The sequence below is a fragment of the Dermacentor variabilis genome, chromosome 2, assembly GCF_050947875.1.
Source record: "Dermacentor variabilis isolate Ectoservices chromosome 2, ASM5094787v1, whole genome shotgun sequence".
In the NCBI taxonomy this organism is placed as follows: Eukaryota; Metazoa; Arthropoda; class Arachnida; order Ixodida; family Ixodidae; genus Dermacentor; species Dermacentor variabilis.
Genome location: NC_134569.1, coordinates 88,444,722 through 88,470,018, shown reverse-complemented (window position 1 = coordinate 88,470,018; position 25,297 = coordinate 88,444,722). Strand labels below are relative to the sequence as shown.

General features: G+C 45.9%; 1 protein-coding gene across 2 annotated transcripts; it reads right to left on the bottom strand.

Annotated features, from left to right (window-relative positions):
* Positions 1–24,869, bottom strand: LOC142572244 (phospholipid scramblase 1-like). Of its 2 annotated transcripts, none has more exons than XM_075681216.1 (7): positions 24,764–24,869; positions 18,783–18,898; positions 13,380–13,457; positions 8,894–9,033; positions 3,156–3,323; positions 1,584–1,745; positions 1–935 (listed from the first exon to the last, which is right to left on the bottom strand). In XM_075681216.1, the coding sequence occupies exons 2-7, from the start codon at positions 18,871–18,873 to the stop codon at positions 876–878; spliced, it is 699 nt and encodes a 232-aa protein (XP_075537331.1). In that variant the 5' UTR covers positions 18,874–18,898; positions 24,764–24,869; the 3' UTR covers positions 1–875. The 2 variants fall into 2 exon arrangements, with proteins under 2 accessions (XP_075537331.1, XP_075537332.1); XM_075681217.1 differs by lacking the exon at positions 24,764–24,869 and adding an exon at positions 20,044–20,191.
* Between the last annotated feature and the right edge of the window lie 428 nt (positions 24,870–25,297).

Here is a 25,297-nt window from a genome sequence, read left to right as displayed (position 1 = left end):
AAAGCGTGCACACAAGTTTTTATCTCTTCGAAGGGTATATGCGCCGTGTAACTTGTTTATTTTGTAATAATTTATCATTACGTTTCAAAGCAAAATCGGGGCTCCGGCACAGGTTACGTTGCATTCACCTTCCGTATCGACCAGGCCGTCGAAGCGCCGACATTCACAGCAGCAGAAATATCGTTGCGGAGCTTCCCTTAACAGCTTCGCGTGTAAAATGCCGAAGACAAGACGACGGAGGAGCAACACTATAGCTCACCGGCGTCCAAAGCAATCGAAAACTCCTCTTCGCCGAAGGAATTGACACAACCGCTAATCGCGTATACCCTTTAACGGGTCACGTTTACACGAATGAGACAGTAGTGGCGCGAATCGCATCTCGTTTCTAGTGCGTCGCATTCATTTATAAACATCGGTAATGTTTTGGAACGGCGAATCGCATTAACGCGCCAGGAGAGGCGGGTCGTCTCACGCGGTGCACATAAACGCAAGCGCATCGCATCGAGGGAGAGGAGGAAACATCAGACGGCTGCTCCCGTACGACCTCCCCCGCTCGCCAGCGAAATGCATTCGCCGGAAAAAGGCTTGTTTCGCAGGAAGGTCAGTGCGCCAGTTGTGAACACGGTCGCGTAGCCTTACCGCGATGCGGTAATATATGATTCGCGCTACGGTCGCATTCGCGTAAACGCAGCTATTCACTATATAGAGACTGCGCGAAATGCTGAAACTATATCTGCGCGAGAAATACTCCGTGGCGATGTGGCACTTAGCTGTCGCATGGCAATCACAGTTTGCGCAATCGCTACATGAAAACGAAAGAAAAAAGCCCGCCGCGCGATTATCCTTTCACTTCAACACGTTTCATGCGGCTCCTTTTAAAACATTCCAAAGCAATCTTGTTCTTGATTGGCCTGCTTCTCGAAGAACATGAAGTCCTGCAAGGAAAAGAAGTGCAGAGTGTATTTCGAGCTAGAGTTCAACAACGATGGACCAGGAACAATTTCATGCGACTTCACGCTGCAGTTGTGACTTACTTAAGTATAGGGCCTGCAAATTTGATTCGCGGCTTGCCTTTCCTTGTTAAGCTATGAAATTTTAGAGTATGGACGAAGGATTATGACAAGCAGCACGCCTGAAAGTTATTCTACATCTTACTCAATACAACAAGGATCACACATGCAAGATAAAAATCTGTAGTTTATTTTATATATACGAAAGCGCCAAATTCTATTTAATATCATCATAGAGCGCTGGCGCTAGCACTACAGCTGGTATTCCATTATTATTATTGTTCTTATCTGTGTTGGGGGGGGGGGGCAATGCTTTATCGCGGTGCGTTGGACGTGTAATACGAATTCTAGCCACAAGGTAAGTTCAGTTTGCTCCAAAAACGCGGTGTGAATTTGGGGATTTAGTGCAAATATACATCTAGCGGCAAGTCAACGTTCTTTTCTATAAGACCAATGCATTGAGTAGATGCAACATCGACTGCATTTGCTACGTAGAAAGGTCTAATTATTAACGCCGCGTCTCCGAAATCTCGTTTGGTATTTCTTTATCGAATAATCGGAAGGAACGCTTACGATTAGGAAGGCTGCGCCAATGAGCACTCCCTTGATGCTCGTGTCCATGTCCATTGGGAACGAGATACCGAAGTTTTCTGCGTCCGTGAAGGCCTCCTTTAATAGACCGGACCACTGCTTAGAAATCTTTCCGACTTGCGTCTGACCATCCTTTGAAAGGACCTGCGCGTAAGAACACGATCACAGGCATTGCTTACAGTTCAGATTTGACATCAATGCCCGAAGACTGATCTTTCATCAATATATGTTTACCGGGTATAACTACTTTTTTTTTAGTAAAGAAGAAAAAGTATGTACCGACGAGTACGCTACTCCCTAATACGAAATTTGAGCGTAGCTGTATACGTGTTTTCATCTCGCGATATATTGGCTGGCGCGGACAATCTGTCTCGTGCGGGACGTTGCAAACGGAGCGAAGTGTGGCACGACTGCCTCGCTAATCGGGAGATCGCGAGATGCAGCGCGTAGGTGACGCGTGGACGCGACTCACAGCAGCCGCCGCAGACAGACATCCGCTCATGAAGCGCTTTGTTTCCACATGTAGTATCGGTGGGGTCACCGGTGAATAGACGACGCGCGCTATTCTGGCGCCATCACGTTGCCATCGTCGCCGCAAAGCCCGTCTTGCGCGGCAAACGTTTTTTCCTCTCGCGCCTTTTGCCATACCCTCTTCCTACGTTTTCCGCTTCATGATTCCGCTGTACCCTCCTGCTCCGCTTTCCTGCTCGCGCTCTCTTCGCTATCGCCGTCTTTCATCCGCGCTTAGCGTTCCCTCTTTCATTCCTCGCTTTGCTCATTCGCTCGGCTACGAGAACGACGAGGGATGACGCCGAGGATCGCCGCAGGAACGGGCGCCTAAAGAGCTGAGCTCTAAAAAATGCCGAGAGAGCGAATGTTTAATACTCACTCGAGAAGAAACGCTGGAGCACGCACAATGCTTAGCCGCTGCTGCTGCTTTAGTCTTCTTGGCCGAAATGCTTCCACGCGCGGATAGTTACCATTATCGCACCTTTTGCTTTCACTAAAGACCCATGACAACTGACCAGCGCTAACAATCTATTCCACCGAGCTCTGAGCTCAGCAGGCGGGCTCCTCTTACAGGCAATAATTTGCGACGCCCCTGAAATAACTGCCTTTTCTTGCGTACGTGTGCGCGCATACGCGCCGGTTCAATAAAGAATTTACGTCAAAGCTGGCTTCTCCGCAATTAGAGACATTGTGGGGAGAAGCCAACATAACAAAGTTACGCTCTAAAATAAAAAAAAGATAATAATGAAATCTGGGATTTTACGTGCCAAAATTATGATATGAGGCACGCCGTAGTGGACAACTCCTCGTTAATTTTTTGACTGTAAGGTGTTCCTCCGCGATTCACTTCGTCTTGTCCGCTTGATCGCACCCCTTTGCACCATCAGAACATCGGGATCCTGTAGTCTGTTTCACTGTAATGTGACGCGGTAGTCGGAGCCGAAGCTGGTGCAAGCAACGAAACAGCGAAGACTACATATTGCAATGCACGTAAGATTCGAATTTCAAGCATTGGCAGCCTGCCACAGGCGTGCGCAAACTGACTTGGAACACGACGTCTCCGCAACAACAGTTCCAGCGACAGGCAGGCCCCTCTATGCGCAGCACCGTCTCGTGCATAGAGTTCTCGATGCGGAACCGCGGGTAGATGATGCTCCACTCCTGCACCACGTAACCGATGGTCGTTCCCGGCGGCGCCATCACCTCCATGGTCTTTGTAAAGGAAAATGAAAAAGAAGGAGCAGTTGAAGGCCATTTGTAGCGAAAATTTTCGACTGCGTAAGAAGCCTATTTAGATGGTTTAAACCGGGACTGGCTATTTTGAGCTGACAAGCGCAGCGCATATAGAATGCACGCTAACGATCGTGTCTACTAAGTATTACTTCCCTACGCAAGTCGTAAGGGAATACATCTACTTAGGGCAGGTAGTGACGGCGGATCCGGATCATGAGACGGAAATAATCAGAAGAATAAGAATGGGCTGGGATGCGTTTGGCAGGCATTCTCAGATCATGAACAGCAGGTTGCCATTATCCCTCAAGCGAAAAGTATATAACAGCTGTGTCTTACCAGTACTCACCTACGGGGCAGAAACCTGGAGGCTTACGAAAAAGGGTTCTACTCAAATTGAGGACGACGCAACGAGCTATGGAAAGAAGAATGATAGGTGTAACGTTAAGGGATAAGAAAAGAGCAGATTGGGTGAGGGAACAAACGCGAGTTAATGACATTATCCTCATATTATGCGTACACCCGTGAGCAAAAGTATACGGACCAGGGACAGCGCGATAAAGCCGATTTTTTTTTCTTCTGCCTGTCAATACAACTTGGAATTGAAGACTGCGGTCAAACTTTGTATTGCGAACTTTCCATTGTACTCGTCAGCTTCAGTTTATGCACGTTAATTGCAAAGAAATTCAGTTTTTTCGGCGACCCTATGGTCCGTATACTTTTGCTCACGGGTGTACATGTCGGAGCAGCTTGGCTCGTCCTCACGAATCTGAACGAAGCACTTCCGTTTCTCGCAGCTTTTGGACAAATAAAGGTTGCACGAAGTTTTTAGGAATCAAGGTATAGTATTTGAGCTACATAAAGATCGCACAATTGCTGTCGCCATATTACCAACTTCAGACTATGCACGAGGAATAATTTTCGGCTTTCTTCACGAGCACCGACAACGACAAGATTTACAGGGAAATGTGGTTCAAATGTCTTGATTCCTGTGCAGAGAAATTAAATTACAATATCCATGTTATTTTTTTTGTTCTAGATTTGTAACCCTGCAATATGAAGGTACACGTAAGATTTCAGCTTGTTTCATCCGTTCTTATGTAGATATATTAGTAAATTTAAAGCCCTATAGCCCACACCGGTAAACTTACTGCTTATTTCTCACCTGCGCTGGCAGTATACAAACTTAAAACGCTTCGGTACATTATTCAAGTCACGTTAGCTGAAGTCGAGGGCTCCCAAAACGCCCGCGTTATTTAATTTCACTCGACAACTTTAGTGACAATTTTAGCGACATTTATGCAAGATTTAGCGGTAATTTAGCCACTTCGTTGTCTCAGTTTAGCGACACAAGCCAAAAAAATACGGCGACACTGATGTCGAGTGCTATAACATCCCAGTACCTTCATACTGAACGACTGAACCCTATGAATCGCGTACGAGCTTGGCATAGATAATACGCCGGCGCAGAGGGCGTTCACACAGAAGCGAAACGCCCGCAGATACGAATTTGACAAAATGCGGGCGCACACACACAGGACGTGCTACACGGATAGAACGTGCATGCATGTTCGACAAAAACTGCGTGGGCGTTCGAGCAACTGCTGCGCACGGGAGGGCATGGCGCAGCACATGATCGCTGAAGCTTTTTTTCAGTCCAACACCACGCTTATTAACCTCGGTGTTCCCCAGGTGTCTATACTTGGACTTATTTTTTTATATAAATGACTTGACCTCCCAGTTTGTTTACGCTCCTCAACTACTTTTACAAGAGGAGGGCACATTAAAATATACAAAAACGAAGGATACAGGCCGAGGCGTTCACCCCCTCTCTTTCGTCTGTGTATGTGTTAATTTGCGCCCATCTTCTAATACGTATACGTCTCACCAACTAGCCCAACAAGAAGTACTTCTGCCCCAGTACTCTGTGGAGACGACACTAACCTTGTAATCGCTGTACGCGAGGAATACAACCTAATTAATAAGCTTTTCTCTGAATTATAAATGTTGCAACCTTTGTGCACATTATGTGCCCTTCACCTTAACTCAAGGAAAACAATATTTATTTTATATCAACCTGCAAAAAAATACTATCCATTTATATGTCATTTACAATAACAATATTATAACCAATCTAGTGAAAAAAAGTTTCTTGACTAAATAATGATAGTGATATAAAATTTCGCCTTCATGTGCGTTCTGTAGTTCTTAAAGCATTATATGGTTTGCACGTGCTATAAAAATGTCTAAATTATTTCCCTCCCTACGTGCTGATGAACCTTTATTACGCATTTTCTCACTCTCACATTAATTAGTGCGTATCCATCTGGGATTGCACATACAAAACTCATTTGTCCCCCATGTTTACACTTAAAAAAATATGTCTTTGCATTATAACACCCCACAATGCGCACATTAGGAGCGAAGATTTATTTAAAGCTCTGAACATCCTCAGTGTTTACAATTTTACAACACGTAATATCACCGGCATTATGCATCAAATAGTTAATGTAACCTCACCTCAACAGTCTCGCTTCTCCCCTCACGTCGTACTGTGGAAGGTGCGTCGCGCTATCGTTTTTCACTGCCTAAGGTAACTGCTAACCACGGCTGAACTACATTACAGTTTATAGGCACCTCAGTTCGGAACCGCCTTGATAACAACTAAGTTCTACTAACATTACATACATTCCTGAAAAAAAAATAATAATAAAGCAACCACTCATTGACAATGAATAACATTGCGCGCGCATGTATGCAACCTCAAGTTTTTTTCCCTCTGGAGGTTGTGTTCAGAATGCAAAAGAAAACTGTTAGGAAATTAATATCGGGTGTGTAAAATTTTATTTGCTACTATACCTTTCTTGTTTTAGAGTTAAAGCTCGTTATAACGAAGTAGTATATGACGAAATAACGGATATAACGAAGTAAGTGAAATTCTTCCTGAGAGAGAGAGAGAGAATTAATAGGAAAGACAGGGAGGTTAACCAGATATGAGTCTCCGGTTTGCTACCCTACACTGGGGATGGGGGATAGGGGTTAGAAAGATGACAGAGAGGAGAACGTAAAAAAAAGAAACGCACACATGGAGACACACACACAAAAGGCGTTCCAGTTAAAGGCGTTCGCAAAGGCCGGTAGATCGCAGAAAGCGCAATAACGCTTGCACGGCCTTCTTCTGTCACGTTAGCTCCCTTCGATGTTGTAGAATTCTTTTTTCGTATAGCGGTTGGTCGTCCAGTTGGTCAAGTTCGTGGCGAAAGCATTCCCTCTGTGGACCGTGCTGCGGGCAGGCGCACAAAATATGGCCAATTGATTCTTCATGGCCACAGTGGTCACAGGTTGGGGTGTCGGTCATCACTATGCGGAACGCATAGGCTTTGGTAAAGGCAACGCCCAACCACAGTCAATGAAAAAGCGTGGCGTCTCCACGGCGAAGCTGTGATGGCGCTCGAAGACTTAGTGTCGGATCAAGTGAGTACAGTCGCGTATTTCTTAAAAGGGGGTCATTCCATTGGGACATGGTGCACTGCCGAGCAAGCAGGCGCAGCTTCCGTGCTGCGTCAGTTCTGGAGAGTGGAACTGGTACGTGCTTTCCTCCGCATGGGCTGAACGGGCAGCTTTATCGGCCCGTTCATTGCCGATAATCCCGCAGTGACTTGGAAGCCATTGGAAAGTTATTTTATGGTCTGCATCACTTATATGGTGTAACGTCTCTGTAATTCGAAATATTAGCTGTTCGTGCGGTCCGAGTCGTAAAGGTGACAGTAGAGACTGCAGTGCCGCCTTAGAATCACAGAATATCGTCCACTTGTGTGGCTGTTCATTACCAATGTAGTGAAGGGCACTAACAATCGCTGCGAGCTCTGCTGCCGTCGACGTTGTCGCGTGAGTCGTCTTAAATTTTATTGTTGTGACTGTCGCTAGTATCACGATTGCCGCCGCGGAGAGAGAGTAAAACATCTTTATTTATAATATCTGAATGGCGAGAGCAGTGTGGGAGGAACCCTCAGTCCAGGTTCCCTAAGATGATTCCGGCGATGTTTCGAGCCCGTTGTATCACTGCTCGGAGGACCTCGGGAGGTCCGTCGCGGAGGGCATCGTCCCACAGCTCTTTGTTGCGTAGGGGGTAAAGGAGAGTTGGCAAGGGAGGAAAGAGGTTTGCAGTGCACTCAATCGTGACGTGGAAGATTGTGGGCGAGCTGCCACAGCCAGGGCAACGATCTGCATAACAGTGTGGGTAGAATTTATTGAGAGAGACAAGATTAGGAAAAGTTGCGGTTTGTAACTGGCGTAATGCCACTGCTTCCTCCCGCGAGAAGGACGGCGGCGGTGCGTCGTGGGTGCGACGAATGCGTGTATAATGACGGAGTATGTCTTTATAACGGAGCAAGGGATCCCCCCACTCTGAACTAGTCGCCTCACCACGCCGAGTCGCCCGGAGGGAAATTTCTCGGGCAACCGCATGTGCGCGTTCGTTACCCGGCAGCGAGGTATGACCAGGGGTCCAGAGTGAGTGGATGCGGGGAAGTGTGGTTAGTGTATTTTGCGGGATCTGTTTGAGAATTTGGTGCGCCGCTCTCGGAATGCCATGTCCTGATAGGAACGCCCGGCACGCCTGTTGCGAGTCCGTCAATGTACACACTTCCTCAGGAACACGGATGGCGTATCGAATTGCAAGAGCAACACCGAGAATTTCTCCGTAAGCGGCATTTGTTCCGCGCATTGCAGCAGAGTCTCTCAGGGATTCGGTGCCATCCAAAACTACCGAGGTATAGCCCTCTTGAGTGCGTGATGTGTCCGTGTATAAAGTGTGTGTTTCCGGGATGTTTGCAAGCATGCGGCCAATGTATCGTACACGGGCTTTGCGCCGCCCTTTGTCATGCTCGGGGTGCATATTACGTGGCAATGGATGAATACTTAGTGCTTGGCGTATCGCTGACGACAAGATCGTTGGACGGGTTTCAGACTCAAGGGGTGGGACAGAGTATCTTAGCCGTGTGAGAAGATGGCGGCCAGTAGGAGTGAGTAGGAGGCGCTGGCGATGGCTGACCCCATGTGCCTCTGCCGCCGCGGAGCTGTTTGGTAAGATAGATCCGTCAGTGTAGATATGTGTAGAATCACGGTAGTGCTCGTACAGAGATAGTAACGTGAGCTGTTTAAGGGCTGGTGATGATAGATCAGCTTTTTTCGTGATGTGTTTCTGAAAACCCCACAGAGAGTCATACTGCAGAACATGCAACGACGAATATAACAACAAAGCTATTCTGGCTTCCCCTTCAACTTCGTTATAACGAGGTGTTACTGCTTACTTTAGCTGTTTTTGTTTTAAATAATTACGCTGCAGAAATAGCAGCCGCCATAAAAGTGTTTTTTTTTTCTTAATAGCTATTCGTAAGGGACCCTTTAACAAGTTTGTTGGGTGCCAACAGCCTTTACATTGTAATTACACCAAATTTCTTATGCTAAATAACCTTTCAAACTATGACTTCGCAAGAGCTCGTATGGAATGCAGCGCTGATGGAGAAATGTGTAAGAGCGGTGCGGCATACCTGTAGGCAGCAGGGGAACCAGCAGCTGTCGCATCGTAGCGGTCGTTCGATGTACATGACCTCGCGCTTGAAGTTGTCCAGCACCTTAATGCCGAACGGCCGGATAGGGCCGCAGCAGTTGCGGGTGCAGCAGTCAGTGTCTGCGTAGGCGTACACAACTTGCACGTGAGGCTGCTGCGCTCCGGCTTTCTGATTTCTTTTTTTTAATCTGCGCTGACTGTAGGATTGCGTAATTGACAGAAAGCGTACCACGAACATGTACGCAAATGTGTACAGACCGGTGCACTATAGGTCATTATGTGCTCTTCATAAAAACGAAGCTATATAACGGCCATAGTGAATGCTCACAGTTTGGGATTTGAGTCCATTTACGAGTACGCCATACAGGCATCTTTTTTGCAGCACAATCAGTGCTAAGAACAAAAGTAGTGCTAGTAACGGGACACGGAAGAGAGGCAAGCATGCACTGAGTGTGAGCTCGCGATGTCAACGTATAGCTTACACAATTGCTTGTGCCGAGACCACGGATCTGTTATTTTGTAATTGTGCTCAGTTTAACACGGAAATAAAATCATTTCCCGTTGCATTAGTAGAATTAGACGACCGACATTTGTCTTCAGAAAAGATTCCGGAACGCACACCTAGCCCTTCATTTGCGCGCGAAACTACGATGGCGTTATAGCATTCTTTAAGGGCGAAGGGCCTGCGTGATCACCTTCGACCATGTGACACTTTCCGTGTTCCCGCGTTTGCGTGCAGGCCCATGGAGGAGGAGGAATAAACTTTATTTGTGCACAGCAGATTTGAGACCTATAGGCCTCTCTACCTAGATGACGGCATCAAGCCCTTGGGCCCTGGCGGCATCTTCGGCCTGCTGGATTGCCTTGAGTTGGTCTTCCGGTGCACAGCTGAGCAACCCAGTCTCCCACCGCTCTCTGGTCTTATTTATTTTATTCTGTGTGCGTGTCCGAGGACAGACCCAAACCATATGTTGTAGGTCCGCCCTTTCTCGACAGAATCTACATCTATCCGTGTAAAGGTCCGCGTAGTAGCGGTGGCAGGCCACCGGGTTTGGATATGTATCTGTTTGTAAGAGGCGCCATGCCGTCGCTTGCCGTCTACTCAGCGATGAGTGTGCCGGGGGGAAATGGACCCTTCCCAAATTTATAGTGTTTGGTGATCTCGTTAAAGCTGGTCACCCAGCCTCTCCCCGTTCCCAGTATTTGTTGCGTGTCACCTGCTCGGCCCGTCAGTTCTCGAGCCAGGTTGTGCGCTATGGAATCTTATTTTTTTTTCCCCCTTCTCACATTTTTATTCCCCATCCCCGTTTTCTTGTGTAGGAGTCAACTACAGACGTTTTACTAGTTAACCTCGCCACCTTTCTCTCTCCTTATTCTCATATGATCTCCCTTGTCCCGCGTATATAAGCACGTCGTATAAACATTTCACGTGCTTCTGTGAGCTGCCTCTTTCATTCTTGCATCAATTTGCTGGTGACTGATGGAATGGAATCCTTCAATCAACGATCGGCCTTCCGATAAATGGAGGACACCCCACATAACAAAGACCAAATTCAAAAGGCAAGCATGCCGGCAAGCATTACTTAACGAGGGTCTCGAATCCGGCAACATTGATGCCTTCAGGTAGCATATGTGGGTTTATTGACCAGTTGCCTTCACCCAAAAAGATCACGTTCTCGTGACGCCTGCGGCAGAAAGCACGTTCCACGCCCGCCGCCAAGGTCTGTGAGTGGTGGCGCTGGCTAACACTCCCAGGGTTTAGTAGTACACATAAATACCCAAGGAAGTGGATGGGGAGACAGCGCCGCGGTAGTTCAATTGGTAGAGCATCGCACGCGAAATGTGAAGGTTGTGGGTTCGGTTCCCACCTGCGGCAAGTTGTTTTTTCATCCACTTTAATTTCCATTAATTTATCGTTTCTTCATTCCATTTATTAAGCACAACTAATTTCCCCTATGTTGTCCTTGGTGTAAGTGTTTGTTGGCTTCTCATGATATGACTAATTATATATATATATATATATATATATATATATATTCATGATTTGATCTGACGACTGACGCGGCCTTCGGTGTCGGAAGGAGGCGTCAGCGACCCGGCGACGACGAGGAGGAGTCACCGCATGATACAGCGAAGGTCGCAGACGACGAGCGGCACACGGGGCTGTTGCGAGACCCTTGGTGGTTGCGTCTCGCCCTCGCGTGCCGGCTAGTGCGTCGACACGTCGCGTGCAATCGGATGTCGAGCGGCGCCTTCATCGAGCGTAACAGGACAGCTTGTTGGGCTGGATGGCGCGTGGCGGCGCCTTCGGACACGCGCGAGCATATAATTGGAACAAACACTGATGAAATGGAGCAAGGACGCGCGCTAATTACGTCTGCCCTCGGCTGGTACCCCATTTTCGGGACACACGGTCAGCAGGGCGCACACGCGTCATTAAAAGACCAGTTTTTACACAATGCGGACTATACGCGAATGCGGACTGAAAGTAAAGTTGAAATACTATCGACAACACCAGATAGTTGAACCGATGTTTCGGTTGCTTACATTGATAGAAACTCAAATGTTATATAACGTGAGAAAGGAGCCTGACGTGAGGCAAGGGACTCACTGTCGCATCATGTTGCTAAGGCGCTTAGTAATGTAGAGCTAGTAACGGTAAAGTTAGTTAATGTAATTATGCCAGTGCGGCGACTATAAGCACTTTACGGTATTACCGGCGCGAACGCAAATGTACTTAACGACCGATAACAAATGCCGACGAGGGTGACTCCGCAAACGTGTAATCCAAGCGAGTCGGGCGTATAATCAATCAGGTATATATATATATATATATATATATTCTAGGCGAGGTCGCATACTTTGTCGCTGATCATGGGAGCTTTAGAACACTATTAAACAATGTATCAGTTAGTTCTTTTTTCTTAGTGCCTCAAGGACAGTTGTTCAGATGGTAAATTTGAAGGCAATCACACTTTAGTGCACCCTCATATTAAAAAAAAAAATGATACGCCGTATACCGACCCTGTGAATGTGAATGTCCAGCGAAGCTGTTGAAAACCACCGCTACAACTGCTGAGGGGCGTATGCAATGCTTTGTTGCTTTAGAGTAATGGTAGTAATGGTAATTTAGAGTGATGACAGAAATGAGAGTTATGGTAATTTTGGCAGCACGCCGCCGCCGGTCCTATTAACATTTCTTTTCCCTTTGCCGCCCCTCGTATTCACGCTGCTCCTGGGGAGTCGTAACTATGCATTGTCTAGCTATAGCGGTACTGCAACAACAATGAAATCAGTTGCTAAGCTGGTTCCTTTATATATGAAAGGCTAGTGACGTCACTTCCCGCGTCGCCGCGGCAGCTTGCGCAACAGTAATCTTTACCGGGAAACGCATGCGCAGCTACGTGCTTCGCATTGTTAGCAGGAGCGCCTTAATATCAATCATGCGGTTTGGATGCTTGTTGTTTATTGAAACGAATGCTGTGTTATATGTTGTATCCGTGATACCAAAGAATGTATTCACTTTTCGCTTCAATCACTGAAGGTGCGTATATTTATATATATATATATATATATATATATATATATATATATATATATATATATATATATATATATATATATATATATATATATATATATATATATATATATATATATAGAGAGAGAGAGAGAGAGAGAGAGAGAGAGGGGGAGGGAGGGAGGGAGAGGACGCGCTGCGAGATATCCCGACCAACTAGAGGCTGACAGCTTCGCTGTAAAGGAATATTGGAAGTCGCGCCTAATTAGTTCGAGTTGTTCGCCGTCGAACTTCAAAGGTAAATCCAACCACTATCGCAAGCTAGCGCGCCAGCAACGCAGTAAAGGCGGCCCCGCTATATCGTATCAGACGAAACGTCCAGTGACGACAAGCGCGATGAAGCTTGAAACTGAACGTTTCGGCTATAGCCGCGGCAGCTACCGATACGGTACGCTTTTTGCCTGGCAAGCACGTGTGGCTGTGGCCACGTCAGAATTTGCCGCCCGACATCGTTCCAACTCCTCACCACTCTTTTTGCGAAGAGTTTCCCTCAGACGAAGCAGCGGAACGCACTCGACTTCGATATTGCCTCGATGGAGCTTGGAAATTCGATGATGAATATCTCGAATTAGGTACGAGATTCAAGATTTAAAAAAAAGAAATGTGAGGGGTACATTGAAATGTGACTGCCGTCAAATTTGTGATTTAGACGACTATACCCCGAATGCGCCGGTAAAGAAAGTTAATTTTTGAAGTTTTGTTAATCAGTATTCGGAAGCTCACGTTACTATATAGCGTCAACGTATGTCTACCTCACCTAGGGACTCCTTTTTCTAATCCAGGCAGTGCATTGTCTGTTCTCGACCGCTGACACGTCCCATGGGTCAGATAATTGGGGACGCTGCAGCCGCAAGTTATAGCTTCTGTTAATCGAAGACTCCCATACCTTCAACGGCGTAGAAAACGTCTTGGCCCATGCTGTTTTTGATGGCGTACTTGTTCGCTGTCTCAAAGCCCGTGAACACTGAAAAACAAATTAAAAAAAATCAACAACGAATGCTGTGGCACATTACGAGGCATAATATGCAATTACTGACACTTTAGTTGTCGTTTTTAAACGCGTCATAGAGTGACACTTACTATTTGACTTCAGACTTTGTAATACAGCGCAATTCTGTATTGCTCTTATTTTTCTTTTCTTTTTCTCTGATATTTCACACTTCTCTCCCCCTTCGCCGGTACAGGGTGGCCAACAGGAAATATTGTCTGGTTAACCTCTCTGCCTTTCCATTGCCTTTATTTCTCTCTGTCGTACTCACAGCGATCCCACTACTGATTAATGGATTTTCGAAATGTTGTAGCGAATAAAATAACGAAGGCGACGACTCAATGGCTGCCTACAATATATATATATATATATATATATATATATATATATATATATATATATATATATATATATATATATATATATATATATATATATATATATATATATATACTTTTATAGCTGGTCTTCCGGCTGTGCCGATGTTGCCGGCTGCGTGGTGCTACGTGCATGCAGCTCAGGACGCGAGCTATGCCAGGAAGTCCCCGTATAGGGGGTATCGTATAGACCGTTTCATCGGGCGAGGAGGATAGGGCGCGCGGAGAGCCTTTCCTCCTCTATGGCTTGGGCGATCCGGCGCGGCGCTGCTTGAAAGTATTGCTGTCGCGTGCTGCGGAACGATTTCGAGATGTTTTAGATCTTACTTTGGGAAATTTACGCCATGTTCGTTCATATAAGGTCGTTAGGGAAGCCTTTCGGTGCATCGGCAACTACTGTAGGCGGAAATATGTCTTGGGGGCGCAAAAATGTGACGCGCATAATCAGCCACGGTGTACGCGCATTATCAGTCGCGGTGCGTGTATGAGTTGTTTACTGTTTTGCTTATATTGATTTTAATTCAACAAATAAAACCGGCGTCTCTGTTTTACCAGCATTAAATGGTAAATGAGCTCACTGTCTGATCGATTAGCGTAGGGAGTAAAACATAAAACATACGCTCGTAAAACATAAAATGCTCGTGCACCCAACCTAAAGCAACCACGAAACATCTGAGCGGCAGGCACTATCAAATGTTTGTGATACACTGGCATCGTTTCACGCATTTCAAGTCTAGTGTGCTTGAAATTACCATATGTCTACGCTAGCCTTGCTGCATGAGGCCCATGGCGCTGCTCAACACAGCGATCACTGCGGTTGGTAAGCCAGCACGATGCATACATAAGCTGTGTGCTTCGGCATTGCCTTTTTGGCCTGTATACAGGCATAGTAAATGAGAGGGTTCGCATAAAAAGAATGCGATGACTATTTCTGAGCGCAAAATTTCCTTAATACGTGTCAGTACGTCGTAGAGAACTGAATGAACACAACCGAAAAAAAAATTCGGTTACCATCTTCTTTCTCTAAAAAGCAAGTTAAACGGGCTAACGCCGCACAACGTTTATAAATATAAAACCGCTGATGCCGCATGCTTAGACCATGCGCTATATAGAACAAATATATCTGTAACCCAGCACCTACTACTGCTTAAGACGCTCGCGCAGTTCGTCAACGATCGCTTTGCTGGACAAGCTTAATTCAGACTCTAAGGTATGCTGCTATTACTAGCCAAAAGTATTTTATTCATGGGCGGAAACCTCATCCATCCAACCAAGTAGCCACGCAATGTAACCTGCATCGAACAGTTTGAACGCTTGTCAAAGTATAACAGCACAGCTCCTATTGTAGCAGAACGGTGCCCACGCTGTTACGATCGTCGCGTATTTTTCATGGCTCCTAAACCGCAGCTTATAAATAGAGGATAATACTGCAATAAGGTCACATTAGTGATTGGAACATTCAGAAATACACAATTCATCTCCAAGGCTGATTGTAGGCTCAAATATGCGCGCACACATCGCGATGCGTGTTCCGTCCACCTCAACGCCAGCAGAAATTCCGGCCATGACGCCTTAAACCACTTCAGCACGTCTCACAGAACCGTTTACCACGTAGAAGACGCACGTCATACTAAACAGACCGCACGACCGCGAAAACAAAAGCCAGAACCTACAGCCAAGCGCATACCTGCCATGCAAAAGACCGCTTTCACCCAAGCCAGTATGGCGCTGCTCATAGGCGGCGCCACTGCGTTCACAATATGGCGGCGCCTACGAAAAAACGGTCTATAGAGGAAGCGGCGTGTTGCACGGTTCCGCCAGCGACTTCCGCTCACGCTCTTTTCCACCAGTTACGATCAGTTCGTTGAGCCGCCGCATATCGCGTTGTGCATAGGGCGTCCCAGCTCTAGCGTTAGCCAAGCTGGTCAACGAAAAAAAACTGACCTAAAAAAAAAAGAGAGGCACGGTGCAAGAAACGATTTTAAGACCTATACGGTGTTCGGTTGTCGGAACGCTGTCAACTGCACACCGTAGATCTGATAATATTATCTTGCGCCGTGACTTCTAAATAATTTTTGTTCGTTGAACAGCTTGGTTAACTGGCACACACGGTATGTAGTTACGGCAGGGATACAACCCAACGCCCTGTTTATTGCTTTCGATAAACGTACGGTGTACGTGTTCTTCGTTATAGAGTTGCATGTTTGTACCTCCACTGCGCACAAGTTATTGGTGAGACATCAGGGACTTTCCAAACCTGCTGGCGTGAGTAAATTTTTATCGGAACGCAGAAAAGTTCACTGTCGTATGCGCGCTCAAGGGCTCACGCAGCCTCTTCAGTTGCCTCCCCGCTCCCACCCCCCTTATTGCGCACGCCTCGTCATGTGTACATGCAACCTCAGCCCTGCCGGATGTTCCGAGTGGGCGAATATCGCACGGGGTGGGTTTGAATGCCGCTCTCTTTGTCGGTGGTATCGCACTCGCTCCACTTGCAGAAAATGGGAGCGTTATCACCGACGCTTTCGGGTGGCTTGAAGTACACGCACGCAGCCTTTAATGACCTGGCACAGTTATCGTAAACCACGTGAAAGCTATGCAACGAAGTGACAAGAGCTATTTTCTGTCTGACACAGCGACGTATACGCACCGATGAAAATTATTTTTAGTTGTGCTAATTGGATTCTTTTTTTTTTCTCGCTGTACTTCCACGTGTTCTACCTCGCAGACATAACTTCAGATATATTTCCTTATTAGAGATCCACGATGGTGCATTCGTGCGCATCTTAAAGAACGTGCTTCTTGCGGAGTACGTCAAACTTGTATTAAAATTAACTGCTATTTGTCCAGCGGTTGAAAGGCGAGAAAGGGTAGCAGAACGTAATCCTAACGTGAGGTGCGAAGTGAAACGTTAACAAGTATGTGGGCTGCACTACCAATGTGGTATACTCTTTCCCGCTCAAGTGTGGGCGAATGTACATAGGGCGAACGGGCACGTACATAAATGTAAGACTTAGAGAGCATGAAATGTCCTTGGACAAGAATGATTATGCGCATGTCTCTGCCCATTGCCGGCAATGTAAGTGTAAGCCTCTGCTCAAAGAGACAACAATTTTGTTTAAGCATACGGATGCATCCACCAGGTTAGTCGAGGAAGCAGCCCACATTGAGCGAAAGGGCACGTGGTGCATTATCCAGCCTTCGATCGCGTTTTCTCAGCAGGAATTTATGTACCTAGATAGCTCGGTACGGTAACAGATGCCCTGTATACACGTGGCCCGGTTGTGCTTTCCTCGATTGACCATGTGACCGCTTGTGTCGCTTATATACCTGATGTGTCTTTCAGTAAACGTAGTTGTGAGTCAGCACTCGTCCTGTGTCCTTTCACTCCGTCGTCTTGATTGCGCTGTTCCCATTATGATTGTATATTCCGCCGCAGATATTGCGCTGCCCCTGGTGAAATTACCATGGGGACTCCAGCAGAACGGACATGAAGGCACTTGCGATTCGAAATTAACCGGCAGTACCGACTACGGCTACTCCAGACAAATTGATGCTTCACCTGTACTCGTGTACTTTGTTGGCGTGGGACCTATAAGTTCCGAATCCCAAGGACCAAGCGCATAAAAATACGCGTGGTCTTTTTGAGTTAATAGACCTATCGAGCATGAACGGATGCCCGCGTTTGTAACCGTACAAAGCCATTTAAACTATTATTTGTAAGTATCGTAACATGCTAACATGATATTGTCTGTAAGTGGCATTGTGCTTATGAAAATGTACGAATATACGCGTGTGGCGTTTCGTACGCTTTCGGCCTTGAGCGAATAATGCACGATTGAGAGAGGCATACAAATGAAACTTCTGCGTTTTATACTGGCACACATATACAGTTTAGTTAGTTAGTTAGTTAGTTAGTTAGCTAGTTAGTTAGTTAGTTAGTTATTAGTTAGTTAGTTAGTTTACGCTCCTTTTAAAATTGTAGGTGTGTTCCTTTCCTGTGTATACATACGGACTCAAGGAGGAGGAGAACACCGCTCAAAAGAAAAAAAACTACTTGAGCTATCTGGCGGCTGTTTACGGTGGCTGAAACCATAACTTTATTAGCCAAATAGCATAAGCGAGGTGCATTACGTGTTTTTCCAAAATTTCCATGGACCATTTCGATATACCTGCCAATATTGTTCGGCTTCCGTATCGACAGCTACCGTAAAACACCTTTTGTGGACCCAGTCTTGGCCCCGGCCAAATTCGGCGACAGCATACAAATACACCTGCCAAACAGTGGGCCTTCATCCCGCTGGACCAGGCACCTAACTGCAATTATTGGCTCAATAAGCCCTGTAACCGAGCCCTATTGACGTATATTACCGAAACCTGCCTGAATTTGCGCACTTAATAATCTATGCCGTTGTACAAACGTCAGAAAAAAATAAAATTTAGTTTTCCCAGGCGCTCTCTTCTTCTGGAATGCAAGTTGTGTTGACGGGTAAGAATGTACTATAAGCAACGAAAAAAAAAAGGAATTGAATTAAATTATAGGGTCTTATAACTTCCCGAAACTGCAAAGTTTAATAGGGGCGCTGTAGTGGAGGATTACGGAGTAATTTGAATTTCTCTAACGTGCAACCCTATATAACACGGTACACAAGCGTTTTTTGCATTCCACCGTGCACCATCGAAATGCGTCCACCACGACCTGTGGCTCATGCAGCGGAGCTCCATAACGACCGCGACGAATGCTTAGCATAAAAAAAAAAAGACCGCACTATAGGTTACTAGGGAAGAAGACCTGAATCTGCAGTTAGGCCTTGATTTTAATCGCCGTCAGTGTCGAAGCGCCACGAGGGAAGAAAGGTGCATGGTTTTCGAACTATACGCACCGAAAACGCATGTCTCAGCCCCGTGCACTATATGCATGCCATACCTTCCAGCAGCTGCACTTTCTGCTTGATGATGATCTGGTCGACCATGCCAAGGTACTCGAGGCCTGGCGGTATGTGCGCTGGGTTCATCATGGTTGCTGCCGCAGTAGATCAGGCGCTGCAGGCGTGCACAAACTTAGTAGGATCGTGAGCGGTATACGCATATACATGCAGGGTGTTTCAGCGAACACTTTCAAAAATCTTTAAACGTTGCCTGTGGCAGATATCACAATTCTAGTTCATGAGCTGGTCTACTCGAAGCCGCGGACAATACTTGCACAAAAAATTGAGATGCAAAATCGACTAATTAATAAAAAATCACTAATTAAGCTTGTAACTAATTACATTATGGCCCATATTGCAATTTACAAATTCTAGCTGGGGAGTTCACAAGGCGGATCCACTTGGAACGAATTTTTCAAGAGGACACCACTCTCGAGATATAGATTTCCGAACTTTGCGGAGAAATGCATTGGCGTTCCAGTTAATTTGTTAAAAAAACGTCGTTTCATGCACTGAAGCACACAACTGGAACGCCAATGCATTTCTCCGCAAAGTTCTGGAATTTATATCTCGAAAGTGGTGTCGTCGTGAGAATTCGTTCCAAGTGGATCCGCCTTGCGAAGTCCACTGCTAGAATTTGTAAATTGCAATATGGGTCATAAGATAGTTAGCTAAAAACTTAATTAGTGAATTCCTGTTAATTAACCGATTTTGCATTTCAATTGTTTGTGCAAGTAGTGTCCGCCGTCTCTAGTAGACCGGCTCCTCATAAACTAGAATTGAGCTATCTGCCACAGGCAACCTTTAAAATATTTTGAAAGTGTTCGCTGATCGAAACACCCTGTTTACGGACAAGCCTCGCGCGTGCTTCTACGCAAGCGCGTCCGTTAAGCAGTCGTTGACGCTGGCTCTGACATCGCGCGATTTCGCTTCGCTGAAACAATGCTCCCTACCGCTTGTAAACACGTCGCCCTAAAGAGTACACAGATAGCGTTCCGAAGGATATTGACAAAGCGTGCATTGTGCTTCTAATCGAATCGCTAAAACGTCGAAGCGCCGATGTCGTTGCGAGGCTCTTATTTCTGTCGTCGCTGATTAGAAGTTGGTCGTGGGCCAATAAATCATATACATACAGACTTCGTCCTCGCAATCGTTTCCCCTCTCTCTCTCTCTCTCTCTCTCTCTCTCTCTCTCTCTCTCCGTTTTGTTTGAGCAATAAATAAAACGTGCCGGGCGAAACTCGCCAAACGTGTCGCTCACCTGGGCAGCTGTCATCCGCGGCTATGTGTACGCGAAAAACGAGCGGACGAGTGCGTATCTCGGTGAGGCAGGCGAGACTGTGTAGGCGAGAAGGCGTGACGGGCCCCGCTGGGATGGTTGGACGCGCATGCAGACACGCGGCGCGGCGGGCCCCGTTTCTCTGCATCTCCGATGTCGGAGGCGTGTGCACGCGACGCGAGCCAAGCGTAGAGCCTGTTTTCCCGCGCGTCGATCTCGCTGAAGACGAAAAAAAAAAAAAAAAAGTGTAGCAAGCCGCAGCGCGGTTGCTGCCGCTTCACTGTTCGGTGGTCAACTAACGGTAGTTCACCCGGATTCTGTAACTGGTAGGCTTTCCAGCGTTATAGCTTTCTTTTGCGGAACGCTAACGGCAGATGAGTTCATTTGCTTACGAGCGTGGGCTGTTAATTACCAGCGCTTGTTTATCACGCCGCTTACGTCGCACTCTTTTCGTGTAGATAATGAGTATACACTGAGTAGGGTGCGTTTCTTGCCTCGAGGCAAGAAAAAACTACTAAAAGCGGAAAAGCCTCTGGGAGCCCAGACGCTTTTTTTGCTCATTAAAAAGAAAGAAAGAAAGAAAGAAATGACGTCGCACGCTTCAAATATTCCCGGCCACCCTGCTATAGCGGTTTCGCCGGTCTGATTCTTGCATATTCCTCCCCAGTCCATGCTTCTCTTTTTCCCATGCAGCAACTCTATTCGCTCTCTCATTGTGATTTTTTTTAACACTGTTTACGTGCTGACCGACGTACGTTTTGCAGACTTCTTATTCTTGCGTTTTACGGAATAGTTGCTAAGTTGCTACATTCAGATCTGTGTGACCTCGACTGTAACGTTATGTGATATCCTGGTGTATATTCGGCACTTTCTTTATCCATTGTTAACGTTGATTGTTCTTATTGGGCAACTTGCTGCGCTCTTCCTTCGTGCTAATCGTTCCTTTCTCTCTCTCTCTCTCTCTTTCACGTGTGAGCTTTTTCTGGAGCGCGGAGGGAAGGGGGCGTTTATATGGCTATGCACGTAACATAATATTCTTCAACTTCTTGAATGATCCACCAATTAAATAAATGAATAAATAAATAAATAAATAAACAGACAGACATGCAGACAGACAGATAGTTTGGCGTCTTCACATTTAATAGTTTCACACACACACACACACACACACACACACACACACACACACACACACACACACACACACACACACACACACACATATATATATATATATATATATATATATATATATATATTCGTGAAGTACTCTTTACACCTATCTTTTACCGAATATTCGCGTGTCCTACTTCTTTGGTCGCGGCTGAGGGGTAAACTTTAACGCAGTAAGGCCCATGCTGATAGAAGCGACGCAAGAGACCGGCGGGTGGGCAGAGGCGTATCAACGTCATAAGCAAGCATTCCCCTCGTATCGCCAACTCTTCACCGCTTAGGCACACGGGGATTGATTTGCCTCTGAGTAATCATCTGATATCGGTCGCCAGCGGCAGCTGCTTATCTCACTCCGTGTGGGCGACCAAAGTGCAGCTTGACAGTTTGTGCTCGCCGGAAAATCCAACGGGCCCGCCCCCGCTCTTTGCACAAGGAAGTTTTGCGCCGTTATTGGGTGACGTATGTCGCTGAGTGTTTTGTACGGTGGACAGGTCCGTTTCCTTTACATCCTAATGGCCCGGAGGTGATATGCTGGAAGCTGTAGTTGCAAATTGGAGGACTAGGAAAGCATAACTCCGCTCTCTTTCATAAACAACGACCGCTTTTTTTTTTTTTTGTACCAAAGTTGACTGCGTAGTTTTGGCACAAAGGCTAGTTAGAAACAAAACGGCATAAAAATAAAAGAATGAGAAAAAAAAGAAGAAAAGAATGTAAAACAACAAAAGTCAGTACATAGAACCATTTACACAAATCCACGGGTGAACCGACATTGTTACGGAAATGTGCATAAACTAATCTGAGCACTATATTAGCTGTCAATGGGTCCTTTCATTCGCAACCAGCTGTCAAGATTCAAACACGAGTTCTATCCTCCCTTAGAAATCTAGAATAGATTTCCCGTATACGTCTCTTAAATGCTTTTTTTTTTTTTCATCCACGTGGGTTTTTCAGTGCGCCTGTACTCAAGGGGCGTCATTATGAAGCGGATCACCTAAGCGATATTAACGCAACAACTACTGTAGATGATGTATGAGGTGAGATGGAACGTGACTTGATGATATGCGCTAAGTGGCCTGTGTTCGAACAAATATGAAATAGTACCGTTTCAATTAAGCGCTGTGAAGCAAAGTCATGTTTACGATCAGAAACGCAAATTAGATCTTCCCTTTCATATAGTGGTTCATCATGTATATACGTCAAAAACCACCATTTATTTCGTAGACAATATTATATATACGAAATTGTATGGTCGCACCATGTCATTGTATGGCCACAAGTCCTATAGGTTGTTAACTGCGCACGAATGGCCTTATAGACAACACACAGCCTACTCATTCTGTTTGTAAACAATGTATGATTGACCTATACAGGCTGTATACATTCTGTGCACAAAAATTTACTGCTGATTATCTTTAGATATCTTTTCCCCCATCCACTTTCAATATGCATTAAGAGACTGACTAAATACACGTCTGTAAAGGTGCAACACCTGGGTATTTATAGCTTCAACCGAGGGAGCGTTACCAAGCTATCACGTGTATACTTAGACACACAAGTATGTGTGACTGTTCCTATACAGTGGTACCGACGGGGGCGATATGCAAAAACGCCCATGTACAGCGCATTAACTGCACGTTGAGGAGCCCAAAATTAAGCCGGGGTCTCTTGCTACGGCGTGCCTCATAGTTTTATCGTGGTTTTGACGCGCTAAACGCCAAAATTTAAGTTAATTTTACAGCCGGTACAAATAAGGACCACAGGTGACCGAGCTTCTGTGAGTAAAGCTCGCTCGTAGAATTCACTTCAGCCCAGTGCGATGCGTGCCCACGTTGCGGCAACAGCGCATGCGCACCGTTAATGTATCGCTTCACTTTAACTGCACCAATTAAAAAAAAAAAAAGGTGCCTGTGACAGATGGCATAATCCTAACCCTTGATCTAAAGTACTGATGAGGCCGCCATTACTTCTACGAGAAATCAAGATGCTCAATTGAATCATTACCATAATTACGCTATTCATCATTTAATTAATTACTTTACCGAACACATTTCAATCTACGAATTGTAGCTAGTGAGCATGCAAGGTATGTCGACTTAGGACGAATTCTGAGGATGGCGCCGCGATTTCGAGATATGCGCCGCCAAACTTGCGGTAACAATGCGCCATTGTTCCCCTTACTTTTTTTAAAAAGAAAACGCTGTTTTATGCATTGAAACACAAAAGTAAGTGGAACGCCAGTGCATTTCGTCGGACACTATCAAAATTAATAACTCGAAGCTGGTTCAAGTCCTGAAAATTCGTTCCAAGTGTACTCACTAGTTACTCATCCTTGTGTACTCACTAGCTACACTTCATAGACTGAAATACGTGCAGTGACGTGAATAACTAAAATGTTAATTAGCGTAATTATGTTAATTGTTCAATTAACCATTCTCGTAAAAGTAATGATCGCGTAATTTAGATCAAGGGTTCTGCCGCAGGCAAGTTCTTAAAACTTGGCGCAGCTAGAAAAAACGAGCACCTTGTATATAACTACATGTACATTTTACAAGACAATACTAGAACATACTGTGCAGGTATTCAGCTGAAGTAAATTTTTTCTTTGATAACAAGGAGGTAGCAGCCGCATAAAAGGGAAAAAGAAAGTGCGTTTGATCACCGCAAATTTGGTCACAATTAAGCATCTCAAGACAACCGATTATCCCAACCTCCGAAATTATAGTCGATCGAACAGGCCTTGGGTACGCCTGGCTGCGATTTTACAGCTACAGCGCACATGGCAAAAAAATATAGGCAAAATTTAATTGTGCCCTACTTAAACGCCTGTTCCACGTTGAAACTGTTGATTTCGTCCGAAATCTACTCTGAAATGGATTGACATCGCAACGAAAAAGAAATACGAAGAAAAGCGGTGGGAGGAAGGGGTCGGGGGGGGGGGGTGGGGCGAGGTGTAGTAGGCGGGGACGGCGAGACTATTGCCTACACGTGCCGGGCACGCTCATGTACGGCGGTGATTTCGATTAGGAATACTTCCGGGTACATTTGCACACATACAGATGTAGTATATTGTCGATGCTACATTTCTTTGTCTATGTCGCCTCGAACGATCGACGTTGTCTGAGAAGTCAGGTATGTACGCCGTATGTTCGCCCGCTTATTACGAAAGTTTGCTCTAAAGCTTGCATGGCGCACTCATCAATAGTTTTTAGTCGCATATAGCAGTGTTGTGGACACGAGGAAATGACTTACCGGTGCCGCTTGCCCAAATATATACATGTTTTAACCCCAAAAATAGCTGGGTCGTCGCTAACCGCGCGCGCGGATAAGCAAGCGTAGAGGTACGTTTGAGAACTTCCTTGCCTCATATATATTATGCTGCACACATTGATATTAATTGCTGTTCGTTCAAGCAAAAATAACGCGAAGCAACATTTCTAGCCAGTTTTTTGAACGCACATCCGTTTTCGTTGTGACCACACTCAAAAGAATTGCACGTCAAAAGCTGCACAGTCGCTCGCTCCCCACTCACCGCTGCTCCTCAGTCTTGGTCGTACAGCAGGAAAACGCGAGAGTGGCAGTTTGAGGGCATACAGCGGTAGCGATAAGGACCGCGGTGTCAATAGGTGGCGGTTGCTGTACCAGATATATCTACAGATATTGAGCGCCGGCATGGGGTCGACGGGGACATCTAGTGCGGCACGGACGCACGTACGACCGTACGTGCGACTGAAAGACTGCATCATTCTTCAGAAAGATTACCTCAAAGCCTCGAAGGACAAATACAGTTTATGAAATGCGACTCAGTAAGTGAGCTAGGTTTCTGAAATTCCCGGTGTGTTTGAACTGGAGGAGACATGTCTGCACCAAAAGAGCGCATGCATGTGCAGCAGTTCGAGCACGCATCATTTGTTGTTGACACTTTATTTGCAGCAACTTCAAAACGAAATACGATGCAGCGGCAAGTGTTTTCCTGGAGATGGTTTTAGTGCCCCTTAAATATCATTTCAACTCAAATGAAGCCATTTCATCTCTAAATTAAAAATAAAGCAGTAAAAGTAAAGTC